A 27,327-nucleotide genomic window follows, 5' to 3' on the forward strand; every position below is an offset into this window, starting at 1 on the left:
ACGTTAAGATTCGATGGCACGAGAACAGTTTATTTCGAAGCGAAAATACCATCGTCACAACCGTGATCAAATCGTGCTCGTTGGGTTAACAATATAAATTCCTCTTTCAAATAAACATTAGACGGACAAATTAATCAAACACTAACATTCGGATACATACAACCCGAAATAACCGAGATCTCCTTTTGCACTAGAAGTGAATGAATCTTCGGAAATGGAGGATTAGATGGGAATACAAGCGAGAGACATTGAAACATTGGCCCATCGCACGTTCCAATACCCCGGCAAGACAACGTTAGAAAAGTGTCACGACGGTTGCATTCCGCCTACCGACGGTCTACCACCATTTTCTGTGTTACGTGATGTTATTCAGGTGAAACAAGTGTGTTATCTTTCGCTCGTCATGGACAGGAGAAGCTTGCGCCATAGCTCGAGGCAAACTTCCGGTGTAACATCATCACGTTACTACTTACTTTCTTTTTTTTGGGTTTCCCAAATATTTCGAACTATACATAGATATCCGTACACTTTGCTCGTGATCTTCTTACTTCATGCATCCCCCCTGTACTGATGGAGGTTTGGTGTGGCATCAATTGTGACTATGAGGTCATTATCGCGAATCATCGACGTAGCTAAAGCTTTGGTACAATGCTTTTTTCAAGCGGATAGTTATCTTTCCGATTCTCTCGGCTCCAGCGAAGGATGAGGCTGGCCCGACGTTGATGTAACGTAATGGCGAGAAGTATCTCTATCAGACCTATATCTCGGGGTGACAAACTATTCATTTGGCTGATTGAGTGACCCAAGTAGGTTTCTACATTTCGATGTATCCGTAAATTTCGATTGTGAAGGTTATAGAGAGTAGAGAATAGCAATGTATGTAACTCTTACTGTCGTCAATTGAAGTGATTGCGGCAGTATAAGATCTCGCTTCCTCCCCCATTCTCTACTATCAAACATAAACCTCTCTTCCCTTGAATAATCATCTGGGCACTTTCTTACACATGCAAAATGGTATCTAAGATCAAATTCCTAGCGTTCATTGCTTTATCTGTATTACCCATACAAACACTCGCATTTCCTGCTAAAGCTTTCGAGGCAACTACTATAAACTCCAAGATCGCTTCATTAGCCAAAGCTGCATATGAAGAAAGACGTGCAAAACGCAGCTCGCCTGGGTTCAATGCTGCTGCTCAAATTATAAATGTGTCCGGGGAGCATGCGTTTGTACCCCCCAGCCCTAAAGATATGGTGGGTTTAATCCTTCAGACCTCCGCATTTTTTGTGCTATAGTGAGTCAACAGTATCGATTCTAATACTTTCATTAGCGAGGTCCTTGTCCAGGCTTGAACGCGTTGGCGAACCATGGCTTTATACCTCACAATGGATTTGCTACCATTTCTCAAATAATTGATGCCAATGAAAAAGTATTTGGAATGGTAAGGATTACACTTCTAAGAACTGCAGATCGATACTAACCGTTCCGAAGGGAGCAGATTTGGCCATATTCCTCACGGTCTACGGCCTTGTCATGGACGGCAACCCTCTCTCTCTCAATCCAGGTTGGAGTATTGGTGCAAGCCCTACTCAAGGACAAAATATTCTCGACAATCTCTTCGGTCTACTTGGTGCTCCTCAAGGTCTAATCGGCTCGCACAATAAATATGAAGGCGATACCTCACCCACTCGCGGCGACCTTTTTGTCTATGGTAACGCCTGGGTTCTTCAAATGCCTCAATTTCAAGAACTATTTGATCTGCAACCAGATAAAGAGACTGCCAATTACGATATTAGCATCATGTCGCAGCTTCGCCAAATCACTTTCGAGAGAAGTGTCCGCACAAATCCGTATTTCTTCTATGGTCCTTTCGTGGGCATGGCGGTCAGTAATGCGGCGCAGAGTTTTATCTATAGATTCATGGCAAATCATACTGCGGCGCACCCAGAGGGGATATTAGACCAGTTCAACCTGAAGAGTTTCTTTGGCGTCACTGGAGAGACTGGATATTTCGAAAAGAAAGACGGATGGGAACGCATTCCACCTGGTTGGGGACGACGAGCTATTGGTGACGAATATGGCATTCTAAGCTTAACAGAAGATATCTTATATTTGTATATCCCATCCCTCTTTCCCTCCTCCTGCCCCCACAACCAAAGAACCAAAAAACATAACTGACCTCCCCTCCCCCAAAAGCGCATCCGAATACCCCAACACCCTCACCGTCGGCGGCAACACCGGCACCGTCAACTCCTTCACCGGCGTCGACTTCTCCGATCTCACCGGCGGCGTCTACAACCTCGAATCTCTCTTCGAAGGCAACAATCTCGCCTGCTTCCTCCTCCAAAACGCACAATTGACCGCGCCCGATTTTCTAAAAAATGTCTTTAGCGATATCACCGAGCCGCTGGGTATCTTGTCGTCGACGACCGAGGGCGTTTTGGGCTCCATTGGAGACTGTCCGCAATTGATGGATCCGGATCAGTCGAAGTTTCAATTTTCTTCGTTTCCGGGGTCGGGCGCGACGCTGTGAAAGGGTGGAGTAGGATAGAATGAGATGAGATTGGATAAGGAGGAGCAACTTGATTGAGCATAGCGTGGGAGGATTTGATTGTATTGGTGGATGAGTTTGCTATTTACGTTGGATGTGGTAGTGCCTCTAGTTTATTCGATATTTACTCCGGTTGTTTACTCGGTTCGTTTTTTTCTCTGTTTATTTACCTATTAGGGTCTTTTGGATGAATGAACTCGCATTAGTTTATATCCTGTAGCATATTATCAATCCGCACTCTATTCATAAACACTATTCTGAACGCACGCATATATTCGTGTGTATACCCAATCCATACAATTCAGTACAAGTACATTTGCCTGCAATCTCTGGGGGAGGGGTATGCGATGAGATCAAATCATGACAATCACAAGAAAGGCGACTAGCTCTTCGATCGCAATGATCAAAGCGTCAAGAAGACTATGATCATAAAATATAAATTCGTTCTATTTGGAATCTATTTCTAAAGAGTAGCTAGCAAAAAAACAAGCTCTTCAAAGTAAAACTCTCGCTATCTATTTTTCAATAACAAAACTAGTATACGAGTATAAATCGCATATGTGTGTATCTAAGTCGCAATAAGCAAACACCAGCCAGCAGATTCCAGACAAATCTAGGTGCATAACAATGCATCCTCTCAAACTTCACCAAAGGTGAGAGGTATACAGTAATTTTCGGTAAACTCTTCCCGGTCTCTCGACTCCTCTATTCTTCTTCCAAATTTCTGAACGTACACCTAGTTGGCGAGACGTGAAGGTAAATCTTTGTTTTGGAAAGCCTGAGCTCCTTCAACGAGTCTTCTCTCAGTGTTCTTTCTGCCGTTAACGAAATCTGGATAGTTGAGAGTAAGCTCAACAGCTCCGTTCACAATGTGGTCAGCTGCCTCAACACCCAACATGAACGAGTGATCTTGGTTTCCAACTTCGTATCTCCATGAACCGAAACGCCCTCTGGAATAGATATCTTTCTCTTGGAGCTTTGGCAAGAGTTGAGTCAAGACACCTTCTCTCTCGAGGGATGGGGTTGGGTAGCCGTGGTCTATAGTAGAGATTAGCATATGTCGGTATGTAAATAAAGTTGAAGAAGATTCTTACCGAAAGCTCTGTGATAAGTGGAGACGATCTCATCGGTAGATTTGATCATTTCAGTGTTAATGAGACCTTGAATGGAATCTCTAAGGATGTTTTCAACATCGACTGCCTTCTTGGTGGATTGGGAGATTTCCAACATAATAGACCAGTAAGGGCCCTCTTGAGCCTCAGAAGACTTTGGCTTGCTTCCATCTGCGTGGTATAAGGTAGGGAGCTTGACCGATTTCTCAGGTTGGTTGTGTGGGGAGTAATTTGAGAAGATGGTTGCTCTGTAGAATGGGCAGTCGTCTTCTGGGAAGTAGAGCTGTGGAAAATGTCAGCACGTGAAATCGGGTGATACTCGGAATTAAGCAAATAAATTTGAGGGGTCACCGCTCTGGCAGAAAATAATGTCGAGACAAAAAAGTGGAAAAGAACTTACCCAGCATTTGTCGCCAATGTTTGCTGGTCGCTCTCCTCTGATTCCAACACCAACAACGTGGGTTGTTGAGTAGAACAGATCCTTGCTCAAAGTGATGAGTGCCTTGTCTTCCATCTGCTCGACAAGTTGATCAACAGCCATGGTGGTAATCAACTTCTTGTAGCCAATGGTCTTGCCACTGGATAGAGTGACAGTGTGTGCATCAGCGTTGACTTTCTTAACCTCTCCTTCCTTTCCAAACAAGGTCTTCTCCTTTGGCAAAGTCTTTGCGACTGCAATCCAAATACCACCGGTACCATCGCGAGCAGGGAAGCGGAAAGTGGCGTTAGGACCCCAGTTTCCAGCAGTCTTGTTGAGAATAACATTCTTGACGACAGTCTTCACATCTGGAGCTGCGACACGCTCACCCAGCCATGCACATTGCATCTTTTGTATCATTAGCATAATTTTGTGTGACAGAGTGAAAGAGGAATACAAACATCAGTGGTTGGGACTGCCCAGACCTTGTAATTGTATGGTCTCATAAACAAGTTTGCAATTCCCTCGCCCATATTTCTAACGATCCACTCGTCGAAATCCTTTGGTTTGGTAGTAGCAGTGCGAGCTGCTAATGCAGCATCAACCATGCCATCAACACACTTGACTTGTTCCTCCTTTGGCAGAACGGAAATATTGTTTTGAAATGGGTAAGGAACCCAGAGGTTCTTGCAGCGGACATAAGAGACACGCTCGTGTGTGTACCAATCATCTTCTTTTGGCAACGCCTCATCAATGCAGTCGTCAAAGTATTTATAATGTGAGAAAATAACGTGTCCGCCAACATCGTACAGCTGTAAATAAAAAGTTAGAGAATTGTATTTGCCACATTTGCCATTGAATATTGAAGTAACTTACGAAGCCCTCAGGAGTGGTATCTGTGGAAGCAAGTCCACCAGGAGTTTCATTCGAATCAATGATCATCCATGATGCAGTATTCTGCGATTGTGATCAGTCAAAAGGTTCTTCCAAGTTGGCGGTGTGTATCGCTGGGTAGAAAGAAACTCACAAGTTGATTCAAACGCTTTGCAGCTCCAAGACCAGTTGGTCCAGCTCCAATAACAAGAACATCTACGTTGCTACAAATACCAATTAGCTCGAGGATGCAGCGAATGGAGATTTCATTGTGCAGATGATCGTGTGGCGAATGAGGGGGCAAAGGTTGATGTCGTGAGAAGGGTATACATACATATCGGCCATGTTGTCAGTCTATAGAATTTTGTTTGAAGGGTATAATTGGATATAAATTGGAGATGATTCTTGAGAAGAGAGAGGCGGATGAGAGGACTTAATAACGGATTAGAAGTGTAAAGTAAAGGTGGCTAGATGTACTGGTATCTTTTTCCCTTATACTCGCTCGATCTACCAACAGGTATGAAATGACAGCACTTGGGAAAATTATGGAACACACCAATTGAAGAATCTCGGTGGGTTGTTAAAATGAGGGTGAAATAGCCCACGTACCTTGAACAAGGATTAAAGGGTCGAAGGGGATTAAATTCGACCTTCCTGGTGTTCTTAACTTATTAAACTAATTACCTATTTGAACTAGGGTGGTTGTTAATATTCCCGTCCTCTCTCGCCTCTCTCATCTGTGAATATCGAGCAAAGCAACGCTTCTGGACCGGTAGACGGATAATGATGGTAAACGCTACAACCAAATTTGGATAAGAATGAAATGGAATCTGAAGCATGGATCATGCAAAGCTTATCTATTGGTGTAGTCTCGGCATCAACCCTTGAAAGATTGATTCTCGAACCTTGGGACAGGATATTAAAAGAATATAGAACTTCATCTATGAGACTACACTACAACATCGGAAGAGAACTTGTCAAACATCAAAAGCGGTAGTATTTCATGCCTTTCCCTCACTTACAAGTGATGTGTCTTTAATAACTTTTATTGTATCCTTATAGAATAGAAAAATTCCCCAAAACAGTTGGATCATCCCAGGTTTCTTCGAATTCAAAACTGTGGAATCCGTATATTCTTGGAGACGACGATATCTGAAGACTTTAATCTATTTGCAGGTTCACAATGGGATCATCTTATGATTTTGATGTTGTTGATTTTATGATGGAGAATCTCCTTCTCCACAACCTTTGGGGACGTCTTGGCCGAGTCTATCCTCCAACTCCTTCCCGTCTGTTGTACGCCCTCACCGTTCACCGTTTATTTACCGCGATGCAAGAACCCCTCGGGAGTCGGGAAGCATCATGCATGTTACCGGCGTTGTGATAAGAAATTCCTTTAATCACCTGGGAGCTTGGTTCCCTCGACATTTCTATAAACTGCAATCTATTGGCAGAGCATTCGAGTCAGACTTTCATCAAATGAATATCGACATGGATAATCCGCCGATCTCCAAACATCATGAGCGATATAAAAAGGTGTGAAGTCTGATACAAATGAAAATCGGTTGCAAGTAAACTTCAGGCGAGGATGAGATTACTGGGAATATCCTCAATAATCGTATCAGCATGTCTATTAGGGTTTCCGGATCTCATCTCTGAGACAAGCTCACGAGTTGAACTTCTCCACAACTTTGGAAAAAGTTAGTTCGATGTATATGCTAGACCGACCTTTTTGCGGTGACTATCCGCGAAAGTCCACATTTATCTGGCCATCCAGTGGCAGACACCAGGATTGACGTTGACAGAAAAATACATGAAACGGATCAGCACATTCGACTAATCTCTCAAGTAAATCAATCAAATTATCATACAGTAGCACGGGAGTAGCCAATTTACAACATTGAGCTTTGGTCCCTCTTGTTACCCCTCTGGAGAACGTCAATATGGGACCAATTAATTAGATTTAGATTTGAGTATATCGTGAGTGAACAAGGGGGCCAAGAAGGCCAATGATGATGATGCCATGGACAGATCTCTTGGTGTAACTTTTGATCTTCGCAGACGAGCAAGGGGAAGGAAAGCAAAGAGATTTATTCAGGGGGTGGCGCCAGAGCTTCACAACAAACGGCTTAGGGACACAAGGTATGGGTATCACCTTTTCCAAATGACGAGGCTGAGATTGAGTACATTTTAGAGTCAAAAGGTTGTAGATCTACTGCCAAAAGCTTCAATATCTCTCTCTAACAAGTCATCGCATATTCGATGATCAGAAGGCTGTGTAACGATGTCACTGTGATGGAAATAGAATTCTCTTTTTTTACCTTGGACGACCCAAACATTCATGACGATGATTTGATGAAGAGCAGCGGGATGTTGTACTTGATTTTGGTATACAATCGTCGAATTGAGTTACGGTCATTCTAATAATTTGGATTGCACCCCAATACATAATTAACAAATACATAGCATTCATTGTCATAACCCTGCCATTGCCTTCAAATAAAAAAAAGGGGGGAAGATCAAAAGTGATTGCGCGTTTGCCGGCCCTTTTTTTTTCGGACGGCGTACTCTAACTAGTAAGCTCAAGCCACAGCTATCCAATACATACTGGTACCTACTTTATTCAGCTACCTGATTGGTATGCTCAATTCGATCTGGACGACTCGTTGTCGGGACCTCCCTAATAGACGAAAAGATTCATTATCCCCAATGCTGTTAGACAATGTTCATTTGCATCTAAATAAGGATTAAAGCTTTTGTATTCGCTTCTTTGAAACCTTCGAGAAGAGGTTGGCTTCTAATCAAGCTTCGAATATATAAATAACTTGGAAACGAATGAAGAAGTAGATGAATATCTAGTATCTACCTAGGAATGGAAACGATAATGAAAATATACTTTTCCGGTTAACCACACCAGACGTTACCTACCTACCTAGGTAAGCGACCCAGTACATGAGGGACAATAAGCGTGAGAGCGAGGATGATAACTAATGATAATGATAATGATAATGATAATGATAGGATTAACTTAACTTATAGTTAATTATAATATATTTGATTATTGACCTTCTTGACAGAGAGTTACGTATGATGTGTAATTTAATCTGGGTCCAGAGGTTTTCTAGCCGGGTAGATGAATATCCACTTTGAACCTTACTACCCAGTATCCATTTTAACGGAGGACTCCAACTGGAGTACGTAGATATTAGGTATAATGTGTACTATCTACCTCTTATTACCTAGTACTACTATCTAGATATCTGTCTGTACCTGTCACGTCGAGAACTTGACCTCAAATCAAAGAGGTACCTGATTATATTATTGAGTCCCCAGTAGATCCATTCATAAGGACATAAGGACATAAGGGCCAACTTCTCTCACTCATTTCAATCCTTTCTTCTCTTGCCATTTCAATCTTTTCTCCTCTCAATTGACTTCTTCACCTCTTCTTCATTATTTTATTCCTTTGGTAAAATAATACCAAATTCCAATCCTTTAAGTCTTACAATTTCGCATCATAGCGAGAAAAAAAAGTCGATAATCGTTCTCCATTGGGAATTCTAGCCTTTCCGATCGTTATCTAGTGCTTGGCACACAGGAAAACGCGTACAACCCTTATTATTGTCCTTACATCTAGATTGTGATCTTTCACATTAAACATCTCCAGCACATTTGAAGAATCATTCCACCAATTCTTCAACAACACAACTCGCGATCATGGCTGAAGAAAAGGTTCGAGTTTCCGGAGAGATCTCCAGGTCGGCAGATTCCCCTGTCCTCCCTACAGTTAATCCTGCCGCCGAGAAATCAGAGCCTCCAAAGGCTGCTGTACACCCAGCATTTTATGTTATGTAAGTTACAATCTCATCATCAATCAAAACAAACAAACAATTCGCTGACATCTTCTCGAAAGGACATGGATTTTCTTCAGTTCCAGTGTTATTCTCTTCAACAAATGGATCTTATCAACGGTCGGATTTCGTACGTTTTTCCTAGCTTGGTCGCCTCCTGCGATTGCACCATTTCTGCTCGCGACCATGAATTAACAGTTTTGCAGATTTCCCAATCTTCCTCACATCATGGCATCTTGGATTTGCGACTTTGATGACGCAAATTCTCGCACGAACGACCAAACTTCTCGATGGACGAAAGACGGTTAAGATGACGGGTCGTGTATACTTGAGAGCCATCGTGCCTATTGGAATCTTCTTCAGTTTGAGTTTGATCTGCGGAAACTTGACATATCTCTATCTCAGTGTTTCCTTCATTCAAATGCTCAAGGTATGTTGAATAGCTAGAGATGGAATGTCAATGTGCTAACGCTCGATTGTAGGCCACTACTCCTGTCGCAGTCTTGCTCACCAGTTGGGCCCTTGGAGTTGCTGAACCCAACATGAAAACCCTCTTCAACGTCTCCTTCATTGTTATCGGTGTCGTTATCGCATCCATTGGAGAAATTGACTTTGTTGTCATTGGTGTTCTTTTCCAAATTGGAGGTATCATCTTCGAGGCTATTCGAATTGTCATGGTTCAAAGACTTCTCAGCTCTGCCGAGTTCAAGATGGACCCATTGGTATCCCTTTACTATTTCGCTCCAGTTTGTGCCATCATGAACTTCTGCGTTGCACTTTTCTGGGAAATTCCAACCATGACCATGGGCGATTTCTACAATGTTGGATTCTGGACTCTTTTGGCCAATGCCATGTGCGCATTCATGTTGAACGTTTCCGTTGTATTCTTGGTAAGAAAATCACATTTGGTAAACACAAAATTCATTACTAACATCATATGCAGATTGGCAAAACCTCCGTTCTCATCTTCACTCTCTGCGGTGTTTTGAAAGATATTCTCCTCGTCTGTCTTTCCGTCATCATCTGGGGAACTTTCATCACTCCACTTCAATGCTTCGGATATACTATTGCTCTCGGTGGAATGGTTTGGTTCAAGCTTGGCGCTGAGAAGATCAAGGGTTATCTTGCAGAAGGTGGACGCCAATGGGCAGATCTCGGTTCCCGTCGACCAGTCCTCCGCAAGGTTATTGTCTTTGGTCTTATTATTACCACCATTTTCACTCTCCTCGGTGGATTCGCACCCTCATACGATATCCACGCAAGCGAATATATCAACGCCGCGAAAAACGCTGTTGGAAGCTCATAAAGTGTTTCTTTGTTAAATACCTTGCCGAAGCATATTTCTTTTCGCTTTGGTAATGGACAAGAAAAGTTTGGTGTATATCGTTCTCTTGTAATCCATATACCATATGATATGGCTCAATGGGTTGGATCAATTGAACCATGAGATATCTTTCAAAAGTACATACTTGACGCCCCTGCATATTGTGCTCTTATGCCATTATACAAGTAGCTTAGTTAGCTCGGTCTGGCACTGGCGTTATTATTTTCTTTGCAATACTTGATAAGAATTTTCTTTCCGATAATTCTTTTGCAGAAGCGGGCATGATGTTTTACAATATCGTGTTTGACATGAAATTACAGTATCCTTGATAGACGAATGAATGGTATAGGGTGGGATGGTATAGGATGAGGAGTGCACGGATATGCATGTATTTATGTATAAAATGGGGGACAGTGTAAGATTTTCTCCGTCGATTGTGTGAATAGCGAATTACTATAGAATTAAAGCTATATATAAATGTATTTTTTGGGACTACATGGATTGTGAATTTACTTGCTTGGTTATTGAAATGGGTGTTTTGAGTGAGTAGTTGGGAGTTTGTGATGGATAGTAGGTGGGTAGATAGGGTATCTTTATGATATTAGTATGTATGCATGTATGTATTTATATGGATGCATATTTAAACAATAAGAAAGTATAGATATTCGGTAGTTATTTAATGGAATTACGCTGGGTATGAATCTAGAGGGAAGAGAGCGTATGTGATGGATATGGATGTGGGAATGGGAATGGGAAAGGGAATGGAAATAAATTCGATATGATGATTGATGAAGCGGAGTTGGATGTGAGGAGGGTGGGTTGGGATATGAGAGATGGGAGATGATATTTACTTTTTGCATGAAAATAAAGAGGTGTGGTGAAGATGATTATCATGGATGTTGATATGGATGTTGATGTGAATATGCATATGAAATTGGAGAGGAGAGAAGATAGAAGATAGAAGCGAGAGAGATGTTGAAGCATGTTTCTATATCTATATCTATCTATACTTTGTCCGAAAGGATGGTTGGTTGGGAATCCGATTCACCTCCCCTTCTCTCATTATACAGTTCGTTTCTTAAATGTTGGGGTTTTAAGTTTTGGTTGGTATGTTTCATTGACTTTTTTGACTTTGTTTTCTTCTTGAGAGGGGAATGAGGAGGAGAAGAGAGAGAGGAGATGCGAATATGAGTTTGGATTTGAATTTGGATTGCAAGAGGACTTAGGGTTCGGGGGAGGGGGAGGGGGGAGGGGGCTCTCTATGTCAGGTATGTTTGGATGAATGAATGCTTCTATCTGGATAAGATGCGTAATGTATTTTGAAATTTGTAGGTATTGTATAAATTTATATGATATGAAGTACCGGTATTGATATTACTCACTTATACTTTATTAGTGATTAGATAGAGAGGTGTGGTTTGGTGTCGTGTGGTGTGATGTATGAGGATGGGAGGAGGCTTGATGGAGATGGTGATTGTGATGGTGATTGTGAGGAGGAGTCATTGTGATGGGGAGTGTTTGTATATATTAGGTAGGTAGGTAGGTGGGTAGGTAGGAAGATCGGTAGGTAAGCTGATGGGGATCTGGTGTTTGAGAGGGAATGGGAGGGGGGACTAGCTATGGGATGAGGATTGGAGGGTTGGAGGGTTGGAGGGTTGAGGAAGGCTTGGGGTTTATAAGGAGTTTGCGGGGGTTTTGATGGTGGGGTGGAGAGGGTGGGCAGGGGGGAGGGGGGAGGGGGGAGGGGGGCCGGAATTTGGGATATGAGAGAGGGAATGAGAGGTGGAATGATGTGTGTGTATATACCTATACATATATTATGTGCGTGGACTTTTTATTTATCTTTGTATGTTGTGTTGTGATGAGATTTTGGAATTTCTATTTTGAAAATTAAGTACGGAGAGGAAAGAGGGCGAGAAAAGAGGAATCAAGAAGGAGGAGATAGTGAAGAAAAGGAGGAAGGAAGAAGGAAATAGGAAGGATACTATGATAATATGGGATTGAATAGTATGAGATGGGTTGAGATATTTTTGTGGTAGATTATAGATGTTATCATTTATGAAGTGTATGAGAGTTGTTTTGTATATACTATTAACTGTGGGATGAATGAAAGCGTTGTCACTTTGGTTTTGGGGCTTTGGGTATTGGTATTGGTGTTGGTGTAGATTTTGGGTTTTCTGAATGATTGGTTGGGGTTTGAGGGTTGAGACTTCGCGTTTGTGAGAGGGATTGGAAGAGGTTGAGGAGATGAGATGAGATGAATGTATTTGCATATTTAGTTTGAAGTAGGAGAAAGGAGGAAAGGATTGGATGAGTATCAGATGTTCTATAGATCGAGACAGGTTTCGGTCTGAGAATGGAAAATTGGATTGAGACTTGAGGGATAGGGGATGGGGGATGGGGGATGGGGGTTGATGCTTGACTTGTCGTAGGTTGATATTTGAAGAGGATTGGAGGTATAGAGAGGACTTCAGATTCGGAATGGAATGGAATGAGATAGGTCTTGAGAGATGTGAAATAATGTAGATGTATGAAAGAAGGAAGAAGTGGAGGAAGAGGAAGAGGAAGAGGAAGAGGAAGAGGAAGAGGAAGAGGAAGAGGAAGAGGAAGAGGAAGAGGAAAAAGTAGAAGAAATAACACCAGTTCATTTGGATTCTTTATTGATATTGATTTCTAAAATATAACAGCAAAGGAAACAGTAACTATCTTACACAGTTGATCTCTTCGACTGCTGATCAAATATGAGATTTAGCCCAAGAGCTCTAGATGAGAGGATATATATATCTAAGTATACTAATTTATAAAGAGACCAGGAACGCATGATTGGCCAACAGTTTGAGACGTGTAATTTTTTGGTCCTGATATTTATATTATGTATTACTAGTGGTGAATTTGAATGTATAAATTGATAGATGGGAGATATCTTGGAATGATTGATATATTTCTGATGAACTGGCGTATAAACAAAGACCAGCTCCAATCTTGGACTACAGGATACCGCTTGGTTTTCGCAAATCTAGCATGTTTCCTAGGGCCGCGTTGTGGTGATGGTTGAATTATGTATTGCCTGGGAGGTGTTGTGAATAGATTGATGGATGGAGAAAATTGGCGGAAGGCTGTGATGTATTTCCAATGATTTGGATATGGTATGGGGTTTGGGTGTAACTTTTATTTTTTATTTTTGCAAAATTGTAGGGGAATGTGATATTTTATGTGTATAGATAGTTGGGGTTGATGGAAGTTGGAGGAGAGATGTTGAAATAGGACGATTGGGAGGAGAAACTGCTAATATTTCGGGATGAATAAAAATGGAAACTGATGAGATTGGGATATGGAGGGGGGAAAGGGATATGGAATGAGGGATATGAAGAGGTGAGATGGAGGTGGTCATCAATTAAAGAGGTGAGTTGATATAGATTTAAGAGTGAGTGATAACATCAAAGGAATAAAAGGAATAACAGGCGGAAGTGCTAAGGGGTAAGCGAAAATATATCAGAGTAAATGTTAGTTCCAAGGGGAGAAGGTATAGGAGAGCAGATTATAAACATGAATGAACATAGCCATCAAATACAATGAGTATAAGAACTATTGTAGAGGGAGGATGTAGGTATCATGAAAGCAATGAGAATCTTGAATCTTCAGTTGAAGAAGGGGAATAGATGGTAGACTGAGGAGAAGATATGGAGAATTGTAAATTTAGTTTGCTTATCAAGCCATAATCATAATCGTTGGATGGAAACCCCTAAACCGGATAAAACGGATAGAGCTGATTGATCACTTGATTTTTATATGGATGTTACGTAGGTAGATAATTGAGCATACATATAGGTACAATTTGAGAAATTCAGATAGAATCAACTGTATTCGTTATGTTTCGATGAAGATAATGTAATTTTATTAATGTAAAGATCTTTCCTTAATCCTAAGAGAAGCTAGAAATGGCTGTAAGAAGAGATGGAAATGGTGTTGAGAATATACGAGCATATGAGAATATAAGGATAAGAGGATAGGAGGTTTCGTATTGAAGAAGTAAGATAGGTAATGATTAAATAAAATGGAGAAGCAGGTGGAAGTAGTTTTGGAAATAAGCGAGAATGTTCTTTCATTGAATGGCAAGTTAAGGGGAGGAAGAGTGGTTTGATATTGGGGTTACAAGAGTTCTCATGTGCTCGATTTGAAGTGGAGACTGTAGATATTTAGGTGTGAATCTAAATGGTTTACAGTATTCATGGTGCGCTTTGATTCTGATGTCTAAATGCCAATTCAAGTCGACATAAGTGGTTGAAACGTGAGAGAAGTAGATGAAAGTTACCTAGTAGAGAACGTTGAAATTTGTAGGTATTATATCCACTCATGATATATTTAGGGTTTTGCTAACAACATTACCCCGTCTCAGCCTGTGCCCTACCTAGTTATCTAGATCTTTCACGATTCAAATTCGAACTGGTGGGCGGACTTCAAAGATTTGCCGAAGTCTAGATGCAGATGCAGAATGGATACCAGTATGCATTTGTTCAAGTACCTAATGGGAATTATACATATTGCGATGTTCCCCGCCATTACCGTCCTAATATCGATAAGGGGGTGAATAAAATGGATAACATGAATAAAAAATGAATAAAAAGCCCCAGTTTTCGAGAAAAATCTGACCTTGGTACATATTCCAGGTTGGGGTATCTCAATAGATGATCAATTCGCCGCCGGATGATCATCTCCGTGCAATGTCGTGATAAGCCACTGTGAGGAGTAGATATACCTACTGACCTACTCGTACCGGTATATGTATTCGGATACCTAGGCACGGGAAGTTTTCGAACTTTGATACAATCTATCAAGAAGAAATGCCTGACTAGATCACTACCTATCTAGCTACACACTCCTTAGTACTCTACAGAATCTAAAAACCTTCTAGATGGTTTTGAATGCGTTTCTGCACCATCTGCCCTGTAGTACAAATACACCAATGACTATCATATCGTATCACAACAACAACATTGTGAGGCGTCAAGGCGTCTGGATTTTCTCGATTAAAAAAATAAACCTTGCTCCGTATCCAGTGATTTTCCCATTTTATATTATCCTGTACTCAGTAGTGACGTAGATCTTTCTACTAAGCTATTTTAAATCAGGCGCATTAACGCAACAACCCCAGTCCCGCCATCGAGCACATCGAGCCCGTCTCTAAAGACAAATCCGCCACAGGTCGAAATCCCAAATATCGATTTCCTCCGAAATCGAAGATTTGTACCTGCTACCGAGTTGCTTGACCCCTCCCCCTGTGTTTCGTCACATCAATTTTATCTTATCCGATCAAAACGATCTTCGAACTTACGAATAAGGCAATGAGAGAAAGTGGGTGAAGGGTTTTGGGATTTGGTTGGCGATACGAGCAGAATTCAAGCTTTCCGGCACAAGGTATGGAGGGAATTTTGCCCGTGGGGGATGATTTCAAATTTGATGGTGTTTTGGATCCGCCCCCGAGAATATTCGAGAGACTGGCCCAGATCGCTGGCTATACTTGGGACGAATCGAAAGAACCTTTTCACTCCAGTTATGATAATTGGTAAGTAGAATAAACTTCATCCAGGAGAATTTCGTGGGCATGGCGTAGATGAGTAGATGCGCAGAAAGGCAGATGACGGATGAGCAAACTGGGCGGATTTGAGCAGCTGGTTACTTCGGCGACAATAATACTGACGAACAATCTTTACAAATAGGCAGGTCAACGGAACAAAGCATGCTTCCACCCAAAGTCGACACAGCAATACAACATCGCGATCCGAGCAAAATTCCTCTCGGCCTGGAACCAGAGGCACAAGTAGGACGCGTAACGCAGATAGTGAACATGGAGGAAGTGATTCCGGCATTCTTCACGACGATGTTTCCGACCACGGGAGCGTCCAGAGCGCACGTAGTTCGAGTGGGATACCAGTCATCGCGCGCATTTCATCTCACGCCCTGAGAGAGGAGAGAGCATTTCACATATGTCAAAATGTAATAAGGTCCGTGGATCCGGATGGCAACCATATTATAAGACCAGTAGATCTGGTGAGGTTGCCGAGTCAACAAGGTGATAAAGGTCCTATTGTGGTCTGCATCTTCGAACATCCGGGATACAACTACCTGCAAAAAATGGTGGATTATGGCCCCGCTTGGTATAAAGGAAGGAAGGTAGGGGATAGGCATGAGGCATTTCGGGACGATTCTTTCTCGCCGAATGAAGTGGTGCCATTGCAGGCTTTTCTGGACTTTGCAGTGGGTGCCACCGAATGCTTGGAGATTCTACATCATGGGCAGCGTCTCGTCCATGGGGAGATCAGGGGAGATGCTTTTCACATGAATGTGGAAACAGGCCGAGTCAAATTAATCAATTTTGGTTCGGGCCTGCGAACTTTTGAACATGGACTCACAAGTACGGGATGGTCTACATTAACGAAAGAGTTGGGCGCGAAGACGAAACTCACATATATGTCACCAGAGCAGACCGGCCGTATGCCTGCTGAACCTGATAGTCGGACAGATATTTACTCATTAGGGATATTGTTTTGGACTATGCTCACCCAACAGCCTGCTTTCGAAGGAGAAACCCCGATGGATATTATACAAGGTGTTTTAGGTCGACGCCTACCATCGGTCTCGAGTATCAGACTAGATATTCCCGACGTCATCAGTAAAATTATACAGAAAATGACGGCCAAAAACATCACGGAAAGGTACCATTCCGTCTCAGGGCTACGACACGATCTTGTAGAAGTACGGAGGCTTCTGGGAGCTGGCGACTCCACTGCTCTAAAGAACTGGAATATTGCTACGAAAGACGTTTCTTCATTTTTTATACTTCCTTCTATTATGATTGGACGATCCGACGAGCATGACGAGGTAGTCAAGATTATCGATAAGGTCTCTCGACGTCATCTCAACTTACAGAGACAGGACATTAACAGTTTATCATCTGGTTCCAGTTTGTCTGACGGACGTCTCGATGGATATGATGCTATGGCCTCGGGAAGCTTCTCCAGCGAAGAGAACACGAGTTCAGCGGAGGGAAGGTCAAATTCGCTCAGTACTAACAACATGTTATTTCCTACGGATTACAGAACTCAAAGAACCAGTTCAAGTCAATATCGATCCGCCGCAAATTCTCAAGAAAACTCTGTAGACGACTCTCACCGTTCAGGTACAAATTTAAAGGTTTGGGAGAGGAATAATTCATTATTGTCACTGGATACAAAAAGTCCTGTAGATAGTATGGCCGGGGAAAAGGGATCTTCTGAAGGGGCGGGAAGTTTGATGAGTACACGGAACACCACTAAATTTCGGCGCAAAGGGAGATGTGAGGTTATAAGTATAGCAGGAGCAGCTGGACTTGGAAAGAGTTGTCTCGTGCAATCTGTCCATATAGAAGCGAGGCGGCGGGGGTATTTTGCAAGCTCGAAATTCGACAGTGCTAAGAAGACACCCTTCGGACCAGTGCTTAAACTTTTATCGAGTCTCTTTAAGCAAGTATTCTCTGAAAGTAATACAGACACCCCGTTTCACGCGCTGCTGAAGCAATACGTCAGACCTGCATGGCCACTACTCCATAAGGTACTAGGACTGCCCGAATTTTTGATTGGTCCCATGCCGTCAACCAATCCTTCCGGGCAATTTTTGCAAGGGTATAATAAAAGTGTCAGGGCAGAATTCAAACGCCGTGACTCTTCACCTTCGAGCCAAGGTAGCCTTTTCAATCTCACGCTGGGCTCCCAGAGTTCTCAAGATTTTCTTCGGGCAGGATCTTCGACTAAATCGGTGCGGTTGATGAACACATTCCTTGATGTACTTCGAGTTTTTGCACAACACAAGTTCATATGTTTTTGTCTGGATGATCTACAGTTTGCGGACGACGAATCTTTAGATCTGATAGCTCAAATTATATCGGCACGCATGAAAATGGTCATTATTGTAACTTATCGACCTGAAGAGACTCTACCTGAAAAAATCAAGGGAATATTAGAGCCTCCGGGCGTTGAGGGTATCCGTTTGCATGCCCAGACTTTTGAAAAGACGAAGAGTGCTAACTTTATCTAGGGCACGTTAAACATAATGGTATCGGAGTTACTCGAATAGTGCTCAATCCCTTGACTGAAGACGATATTTTAGAGTACATTTCTGCCACTCTTTGTCGACCAAAGAATGAAATCATTCCTCTATCCGCTGTCATCCAATCTAAAACGGCAGGTAATCCGTTTTATATTCGTGAGATGTTAGACAGCTGCCACAGAAAACAATGTATATGGTATGATTACAAGGAGAATGTTTGGAAATACGATCTCGATAGGATATTCAAGAACTTCGAAACCAAGAGTTATGACGAGGTATTGAATACCGAATTCGTCACGAGCCGTCTGAATGAATTACCTCCAGCCTCTAGGTCAATTCTTGCCTGGGCTTCCCTCATTGGAACGACATTCTCATTCGAATTGGTTCAAAGACTGATGAGTGGCGAGTTTGATTCTGAGAACCACATGGTTGAATGTCCGCCGGATCGATACTATCTTTTATCACACACTCAACAAGATACCATTGGCGGGCTTCAAGCCGCGATTCAAGCTTATATTATCGTCGCAACACAAGATGATGATCGCTTTCGTTTTGCACATGATCGTTACATTCAAGCCGCATCATCATTACGAGAGTGCAATGGCCCCAAAATGCATTTTATCATTGCGCAAACGCTTATGAAATATTATAGTTCTGATGAGCGATCTCAAGATGTGACGGCCTCACATATCTGTGAATGCGTTGATGTTATTGTTGAACGGGTGGCACACAGACGTTCATTCAGGAAGTTACTCTTTGATTGCGCTACCGCCGCTGCAGAGAGTGGCGCTCGGCCGACTGCTGCAAGATTTTATGCCGTGTGCTTTCAATTATTGCAAAAGAATCCATGGAACAATGATGAGCCTGATTGCTATTATGATGAGACGCTTCAACTATACACTAGGGCTGCAGAATGTTGTCTCTACATGGGGCAGTACCAGGAAACAAAAAGACTATTGGCAATCATCTTCCAAAACGCAAAAACACCGGTTGATAAATCTCCAGCGTGGGTACTTCAAAGTCGCACTTTTTCACAAGAAGGCGATTCAAGGAGTGCTTTTGAGGCATTGAAACAATGCTTGGCTGCCTTGGATATCGAGGTTGATGGGAATCCTAGTTTCGAAAAGTGTGACTATGATTTCAAACGTCTCTCGTCGGAGATTCAATCGATCGCTGCGACACTCGTTATTGACAAACCAATGATGGAAGACTCTAATCTTGCTGCTGTCGGTGCCGTTTTGGTAGAAACCATCAATGCTGCTTTTTGGTCCGATACTTTAACTTTCTACCAAATGACAATTGTCATGGTCCAGACTCATTTGAAGCGGGGCAGTTTTCCTCAAGCCGGGATGGCGTTTCTTCACCTGGCTACTATAGCAATCACGCGATTTAATATGATTGAGTTCGCAAGCGATATGGGTAATGTATCATTGGCACTCATGGATAGATGGCGAGACATTTACACCTTGGGCCGTGGTGGGACCATTTACTCTCTCTTCGTTGGGCATATCCACTGGCCGCTTTCTCAATCACTTGGTCAATTGGAAAGAGCATTAGAGTATACCATTCAAGCCGGCGACAGAATGTCGACGATACTCAACTTCGGTTTCGTAGGCACACTCAAATTTTTTGCCTCAGAGAACCTGGCAGATCTTGAATCATTCTGCACTTATGGTTGTGAAGAAGTGCCTGATTGGCAGGTGGACAGCAGAGGAGGGACCATGCTCATCGTCCTTAGGCAAGTTTGCAGAGCGCTGCAAGGCAAGACGATAATTACTTCACCAACAGAATGTCTCAATGATGCTTCGCATAATTCTTTATTGTACAAAGCATGGCTTAGGAATACCTTGACCAATAGTGACCGGTCGATTATGATTTATGAAGGATTTGAGATTGTTCCTCTATTTTTGTACGGCCACTACTCTGCAGCCATCACTCTAGGTGAGGCATTCCTGGAGCAGGTAGATTCTTTATGGTCTATTCGTAACACACGCTTCACAATCTTCTTTCACAGTCTTTCCTTGGCTGCATATCTCTGGGCCAAAAAACAAGAATCTGTTCAAGCCGCGACTCAAAGTCCCAAAGGAGATAGTGGATGGGATCTTGGCAAAGCATTAACCGATACTAAGGAAAGAGTCTATTATTTCCAGAAAAAGATTGAGGATTGGCAGGTTGTTTCGGATGTTAACTATCTGGCTTGGTCAAAGTTACTTGCAGCTCAAGTATCCGAAATGGAGAATGATCATGGAGGGGCACTGAGACATTACGAAGAAGCTTTGGATCATGCTTCTTCACATGACTTTGTCTTCGAGGAGGCTTTAGGAAATTTTCTTCTTGCGGGATTTCTCTTACGCGCCGGTTCGCGAAGGCCAGCAAAGGCGGCTTTGCAAGAGACAATAATGTTGTACCGACAATTTGGAGCAGGAGGAATTGCCAGACATATTGAGATGGAACATAGCCTTCTTCTGCAAGGACCCACCCGCAACCTTCGATATATGGAAACTAGCACGCAAACAGATTTTGCTGGCGATTCTGCACCCACGCCATATCGTACTCTAGAAGGGGACGAGAATGACGAGCGGCAACGGGCTCATGAAAATGATTCTGAGACAAAGGGCGATAGAATTGGGGCCTGGCAAGGAGGTTCCGCGAGACCTGATGCCGGTTCTGGGCTTCCAGCTCTAGATATGCTGGATTTAACATCCATTCTCGAAAGCTCGCAAGTCATCTCTAGTGTTCTCCAGGTCGATGAATTGCTTAAAACTATGTGTGAGATTATTCTGCAAAATTGTGGAGGTCTGGCGTCAGTCGCTGCAATCGTCGTTGAAGAAGAAGATCCCATTGGGTGGAGCATAGCTGCTAGTGGTGACCCGGAGAAAGGTGCTGTGGCTCACATACCTGGGCTGCCTCTGAGTGAAACGGCACTGGTTGCTGAGGGGGTCATTCTTTATTGCACTCGATTTCGCGAGACCGTATTCCTACCTGATCTCATTAATGATGAAAGGTTTAGTAATGTTAATCCTGCTTGGTCTGCCCGCAACCCCCTGGGGAAATCAGTCATTGCTATTCCGATATGCCACGGTATCAAACCATTACTTGGGGTTCTCTATTTGGAAGGTCAGCCAAACGCTTTTACTGATAGAAATCTCACGGTTCTCCAATTGCTGGTCAATCAAATCGGCATCAGTTATTCAAATGCCTTGACTTTGAAAGAAGTAGAAAAGGTTTCGGCTTTCAATAACTCTATGGTTGATGTGCAGAGAAGAGCTTTAGCTAAAGCTTTGGAGGCTGAGACAAACGCTAATTTGGCAAAGGCGGAAGCACTTCGCAACGTCAAATTGGCTGAAGAAGCTGCTAAAGCCAAATCTATCTTCCTGGCAAACGTGAGTCACGAATTACGCACTCCATTGAATGGAGTCATTGGAAATTCAGAGCTTCTCCGTGATAGCGATCTTCGTAAGGAGCAAGCGGAGATGGCTGACTCGATCCGCGTCTCTGCCGATCTACTACTTACCGTCATTAACGATATTCTAGACTTCTCTAAGATGGAAGCTGATAAGATGAAGCTTTTTATCGTAGCATTCAATGCTGATGAGATGATACGAGAAGTTGTCAGATCTGTTTCATATAGCAACAGAGATAAAAGGAGCTCTCGAAATGTGGAAATCATTCAAGATATAAACCTTCCGCAATCTCTAATTTATGGAGATCCGGTCAGACTTCATCAAGTTCTTGGTAATCTTATTGGAAATAGTTTGAAATTCACTGAGAATGGTTCTATCACTGTCGGTGCTAAAACAGATTGGGAAACCAAAGATGCCGTTAAGTTGACTTTCTGGGTCAAGGATACTGGAATTGGCATACCAAGACAGCAGCTGCTCAAATTGTTCAAACCCTTCTCTCAAGCAGACAATTCTACAGCTCGTCGTTACGGTGGATCTGGTCTCGGACTCAGTATTTGTAAGTCGCTCATAGAATCGATGATGGGTGGACAAATAGAACTCGAGAGTGTCGAAAACCAAGGCACGACTGTCTGGTTCGCTGTGACTTTCAATAAAGCCAATCCGGAAGTCTCTGCAGGAGATACTCAGTACGAACCTCCGCGTGAAGCTATACAAAAACCCATCGAGGCCCCAGGAGTACAACCAGTTCCTACTGAATTCAACGATTTCTCTCATATAAGTCGAGATGCTTTGCGTATCTGTATTGCCGAGGATAATCCTATTAATCAAAAGATTGCTATCCAATTCATGCAAAAATTGGGATTCAAAATTATTGACGCTTACGACAATGGAATGGCAGCCGTTGAGGGCATTAGACAAAAGGCTCGCGAAAACAACCCATATCATATCGTTCTTATGGATGTACAAATGCCTGTTCTTGATGGATATGAAGCTACCAAATTATTACGCAAAGATCCAATTGATGCAGTCAGAGGTATTCTTGTTATTGCGATGACAGCATCTGCCATCCAAGGAGATAGGGAGAAGTGCTTGGCTTCTGGTATGAATGATTATCTGGCAAAACCTGTTCGATCGGGAATTCTGAAGAAGAAATTGGATCAATATCTTCAGCAGGTTAGTTGTATGGAAGATGTTAAGAGGAAAAATGCTAATATCACCTAGACCCCACTCTCCCTACCGAACCTTAACGCAGATGCGAAGAAAGTGGCACGAGACATCCTTCAAGATGCGAAAGATGAAAAAATCACAAATGGTGCAAGAGCTCCTTCTCTCCCTAACGCAAAGGACACCTTTATAGATGAAAACGAACGAAGTGCTTCTTCTTCTTCACCTGCAAATCGAGCGCCACGAACAAATTCTGTTGAAAGTAGTTTTTCACCCTCACCTTCAAAGCGATTGCCATCAGCATCACATTTATCTGGAGAAGCTACACCAACTCCCCTCCATCCGTATGGAATGGCTAAAAACGAACCCCATCGATTATCTGTTACACAAATGTGTTTGGATGATGATAAAACACCTACTGGAGAGGACCAAGGCCGTCAATTGACTGATGGGGTTGATGGGATTCACGAGAATCGTGCTCTGAATGGATTGGCGAAGGCTGCTAGGCCTGGTGATGAAGAGTTGTCGCCTAGAAGTAAACCGGCATCATGAGAAGTCTTGACGGGTAAACAAATCTCGTGTTGATGAAGATGGATAAAGGAAATAATACAGCTTGATTGAGCTTATGTTCCATAGCAGATATTGGTCAAACGCGGATCTGAACGAAAGGTTGGTGCAAAACAAGGAAAACAAGCAAAAGTTGATAAGAGAGAGGGGAGGAAGGCAAGGCCAATATGAAGGCGAAGAATTCTTTATACATGAGACGATCGTTACGAAGAATGCATTTTTTTTGTACAAAGCCGTGAGTTAAATGGTGGCAGCGGAAGATAAACACGTGGAGACTTTAGATATTCCTTTGTGATACATTGTTTGGTTTTTGATTTATCAGACTTTTGGGTGTAGCGGTGGCGTTTTTGGGCATTGCGATTACAAGTTTTTGCATGGCGATTGATGCGGTGGATAAGAGGTGGGAAGAGTAAGGAAAGGAAAAAAATTGGGTCGGAATGAGAACATGAATACGAATCTAATAGGATGGTTCGTTGGATGGACAGATGGGTGAATGGCGTGCTTGATAGTTTTGATGGGTTTGATGGATCTTTTTGAGGGGAGTAGAGTCGCAGAAGAGATGGGGAAGATAGGCGAGATGAGGACGAGGATGTCAGTGGGTGGTGGATTGGATGGTTTGATCAACGAATATTATGTTAGTAGAATAGCATGAATGATACCAGGTCGGGAAATAGTATATATTCATTGTAGACAATTAAAAAAGGAATATCTGCAGTTGCCTTTGAGTGCAGTTTTTTTATTTTCTTATCTTCGAGTTTGATCAGATGGTATCTAGATGGAGAGAAAAGACACAGAGGACTTGACTTGTAACTAGGCGATGTGACTTCCGTTTGATAGGGGATTTTGGCTCCTCGAGATCCACTTCTTGATCTAGAATTAGATCAGAATATAAAATTTAATTTTCCATTCCTTTGCATTGGGACATACGTGGATGCACGGTTTAGAGAACGTGGCTTCGTTTAACAAGCCATGGTTTATTTTGTTTCGTTTGGCGAGTTTTGCATACACATATCTGCATATACATGATGGGTGAGTATTTGAAATTCGATCGACTGTCTTTGGTTGAGATGGTTAGTATGGGTTCTTGATGGTGGATGAGGGCTTGTTGGAAGTTGTTGGAGGGTTATATGATTAGATATCTGGTGGGTGGTTGACGGTTGTTGTTCTACATAATTATTGAATCGATGAGGTGGAGAGTGAGAAGACTTGATGGTAAAAACCCCGAGATCGTGGATGCTGATGAAAAGCATATTTGTGAGATCAGGTTTGTTGGAGTGTATCGTATATCGATAGAAATTGGACATGTGTTGTGGAGTTTGATTATGCTGCTTCTTGATTGTTCGATGCGAATGGAGGAAAGTGGATGGAGACTGATTGGGATGGGAAGTGGAAAAGAGAAATAGATGGGGATGTAAGTTCTTAGATGAAAAAAATTAGATTATTTCCGTGCTATTACTTTTATGTCATTGAGGCTGAGATATTTTTGCTCTTATATCATTTAGATTATAGCCTATTTTGTATTCAGAATGTATGCATAAATTCTACCTTTGAGTTAATTATAAATTCTATTCTTTTAACACTAATTTCTGATTTTCAATTGTGAATTCTAGCTTTCAGGATTACAGATTCTAATTTTTAAACCCTATAAATTCTATGTTAAATACATAGATTCTTACTATTATCGTAGAATCTATAACGCGAAAGTAGATTTAGTTCAATTTTAGGGGTATCAAATAAAGGCACAGAGAATAAAGCCATAGTTCGTTTTTATAAGTGAAATTCCAAGTCAATCGTCTATATAAAAGATGCACACTACCCCGAACGTCTACTCTTCCATCAAACCGCCACCTCTGCATACACAGCCTTCTCAAATTCTTCAAACATCTCAATAGTCTGCTTGTCCCCAGTAGGAATCAACTGACTTCCATAAATTCCACTAACACCTGCTTCTCGATCAGCCCACCAAAGTAAATTTGGCAATCCAGTCCAATACATTGCCCCTTTTCTTCTTCTTCCTTCCAGATTCTCCAGAAGTATCATTCCTCCTAACCCATAATCGAGTTTCGTATCGACTGGAATTGAGGGGGTCATTATATAGCGCATTTCCGGAATCTGACGTATGTAATTCAAAGTCGCCAATTGGGGCTCTGTTAACTGCGCTTCAAACATCTTGTCATTCATCGTCTTGCTGAGAAGTTTCTCGTCTGAAATCGTGATGCTGTGCAAGACTTTTTGGTAAGACGGAATACTCGTGTACACCCCCGCTCCGCCTGAGTCGTCGATTTGCTTTGGTGACCAAAAAGTGTCCGCGGTGTAGACGAGCGCACCGCTGGTATCGGCGGCAGTACCGAAGGGAGTCATGCCTCCAACGCGAAAAGTCATATCAACCAAGCGTGAAAGCAAAGAGGGATTTTGGTCAATGTGGAATGTGAAATCAGTGATGCCAAGGGGTGCGCATATGTGTTTATTCATGTATGCTTCCAATGTCATGTTGTTGGCTCGTGAGATCATTATACCGGCCCAATCGAGTCCGGCTATTTTTGTGAAGTCTTGTTAGCTTTCATGTTTGTTTTTTGGAAAAGAGGGGAAACGTACTAGAATAAGCCCAAGAAGTCCCAGGTTCAAACATCAATGGGGTTTTGCAACGTGATATCACGGTTCCTTTGTCAAGCGTGGCGACTTCACCACGTGTTGCTCGCCAGCGGATCAAGTCAGGTGTGAAGACATCGTATGCTAGCCCGGATGTATGGGTGAGAAGCATACGGAGCGTGATGTTCTTCGTGGCCTTTACAAGTTTGGGCTTTTCCTCGGAATCAAAACCTTGGAGGATATCAAGATCCTCAAGTTTGAGTTCAGGGAGAAGTCGAGAAACATCTTCATCGAGAGTGAATTGGCCGCGCTCAACACATTGGAGAGCGGAAATTGAGGTTAGGAGTTTGCTGCAGGAGGCAATTGCAAGGATGGCGTCTGTTTTCAAAGGTGTGGATGAAGCAGAGTTAAGGGAGCGTGGTCCGTAGGATGAGGCATGAGTGAACGATCTCGTAGCATTGCTGGCAGCCGTGACAGCACCTGGAATTTTACCTGCAGAAATTGCAGACTCAATTTTGGAGTTGAATGAATCCATGATGAGGTAGGAGGAAGTGATTCTTATATTTGGATAGATAGCTTGTCAAAGTAGAAATAGAGGAAGATAGAAGAGTGTAGTCAGAATGATACCGATGTCAGATAATGTGATTTCGAGGGGGGGAAGACTTCTTAAATAGTGATTGGAGACTAGCTAGGTAGGTAGTTGTCGTTCTCTCGGTCGCATCTTGTGTGATTAGTAAACAGCCAGTTTTGAGATCCGTTGAGCCTCGCAACCACATTTTACCACGACGTTGTTATTCTAACACCACGTTATGCGTCAGCACGACTCTCATTCAAGACCAACATTACCCACATGTGTTGTTTAGCGAGCTCGAATGATATTATCCAGCATCGTCTCAAATTGCCGTTTCAACCAATGACAGTCCCAAGAATACTGTTGTCCTAGTATCAATGAACATTACTTAAAGAGGAAGATGAGAACCAAAGAAATGCTTTGAAATCGCAGACTGTGTTTACCACTCTCGTCGGACATCTCGGGTATATCCCACATGGACAGGGCGTACCGTCGGATACCGATACCGTGTGTTTTCCCCGTGATTTCGTCCCTATCTCAGAGTTTAATTAATTGAAGCTTGAGATTATTGCTGACAAACCCAGCGCTCAAACTTCAGGACATTTTGCGATTCTCCACAAAGTACATAACTAGGTCACTAGGGAGAGCCCTGCAAAGATAGACAGAGTCACGGGGTATCTTGGCTCTAATTCTAAACTACGAGCGGGTCAGGATTGGATGCTGTTTCTGTTGGCTAAAAGTTAATTATTGAGGATAGAACGTAGAGCTGTTGGTTAAGCTTAATTATAGCCTGGTGGAGATCAAGAGTTTTGTCCGCAGGAGG

General features: G+C 42.6%; 5 protein-coding genes across 5 annotated transcripts; 3 read left to right on the plus strand and 2 right to left on the minus strand.

Annotated features, from left to right (window-relative positions):
- Window positions 1–1,011: 1,011 nt before the first annotated feature.
- EAE97_001398 (uncharacterized protein) lies at window positions 1,012–2,531 on the plus strand (the record flags this gene model as incomplete). The annotated part of the gene is made up of 4 exons (XM_038871909.1): window positions 1,012–1,251; window positions 1,329–1,439; window positions 1,490–2,112; window positions 2,195–2,531. 4 exons carry the CDS (start codon window positions 1,012–1,014, stop codon window positions 2,529–2,531), a joined length of 1,311 nt encoding a protein of 436 aa, XP_038737810.1.
- A 754-nt stretch (window positions 2,532–3,285) lies between these two features.
- On the minus strand, window positions 3,286–5,297 carry EAE97_001399 (uncharacterized protein; the record flags this gene model as incomplete). Its single annotated transcript, XM_038871910.1, has 7 exons — window positions 3,286–3,587; window positions 3,644–3,944; window positions 4,062–4,487; window positions 4,541–4,891; window positions 4,956–5,036; window positions 5,107–5,176; window positions 5,287–5,297. The coding sequence occupies 7 exons, from the start codon at window positions 5,295–5,297 to the stop codon at window positions 3,286–3,288; spliced, it is 1,542 nt and encodes a 513-aa protein (XP_038737811.1).
- A 3,372-nt stretch (window positions 5,298–8,669) lies between these two features.
- Window positions 8,670–10,109, plus strand: EAE97_001400 (uncharacterized protein; the record flags this gene model as incomplete). The annotated part of the gene is made up of 5 exons (XM_038871911.1): window positions 8,670–8,803; window positions 8,866–8,933; window positions 9,010–9,233; window positions 9,286–9,693; window positions 9,747–10,109. The coding sequence occupies 5 exons, from the start codon at window positions 8,670–8,672 to the stop codon at window positions 10,107–10,109; spliced, it is 1,197 nt and encodes a 398-aa protein (XP_038737812.1).
- Window positions 10,110–15,544: 5,435 nt separating this feature from the next.
- Window positions 15,545–23,329, plus strand: EAE97_001401 (uncharacterized protein; the record flags this gene model as incomplete). The annotated part of the gene is made up of 4 exons (XM_038871912.1): window positions 15,545–15,690; window positions 15,845–18,141; window positions 18,198–22,786; window positions 22,835–23,329. The coding sequence occupies 4 exons, from the start codon at window positions 15,545–15,547 to the stop codon at window positions 23,327–23,329; spliced, it is 7,527 nt and encodes a 2,508-aa protein (XP_038737813.1).
- A 1,851-nt stretch (window positions 23,330–25,180) lies between these two features.
- On the minus strand, window positions 25,181–26,468 carry EAE97_001402 (uncharacterized protein; the record flags this gene model as incomplete). Its single annotated transcript, XM_038871913.1, has 2 exons — window positions 25,181–25,878; window positions 25,940–26,468. 2 exons carry the CDS (start codon window positions 26,466–26,468, stop codon window positions 25,181–25,183), a joined length of 1,227 nt encoding a protein of 408 aa, XP_038737814.1.
- Window positions 26,469–27,327: the final 859 nt, after the last annotated feature.

Source organism: Botrytis byssoidea, assembly GCF_014898295.1.
Source record: "Botrytis byssoidea strain MUCL 94 chromosome Unknown BBYS_002, whole genome shotgun sequence".
In the NCBI taxonomy this organism is placed as follows: Eukaryota; Fungi; Ascomycota; class Leotiomycetes; order Helotiales; family Sclerotiniaceae; genus Botrytis; species Botrytis byssoidea.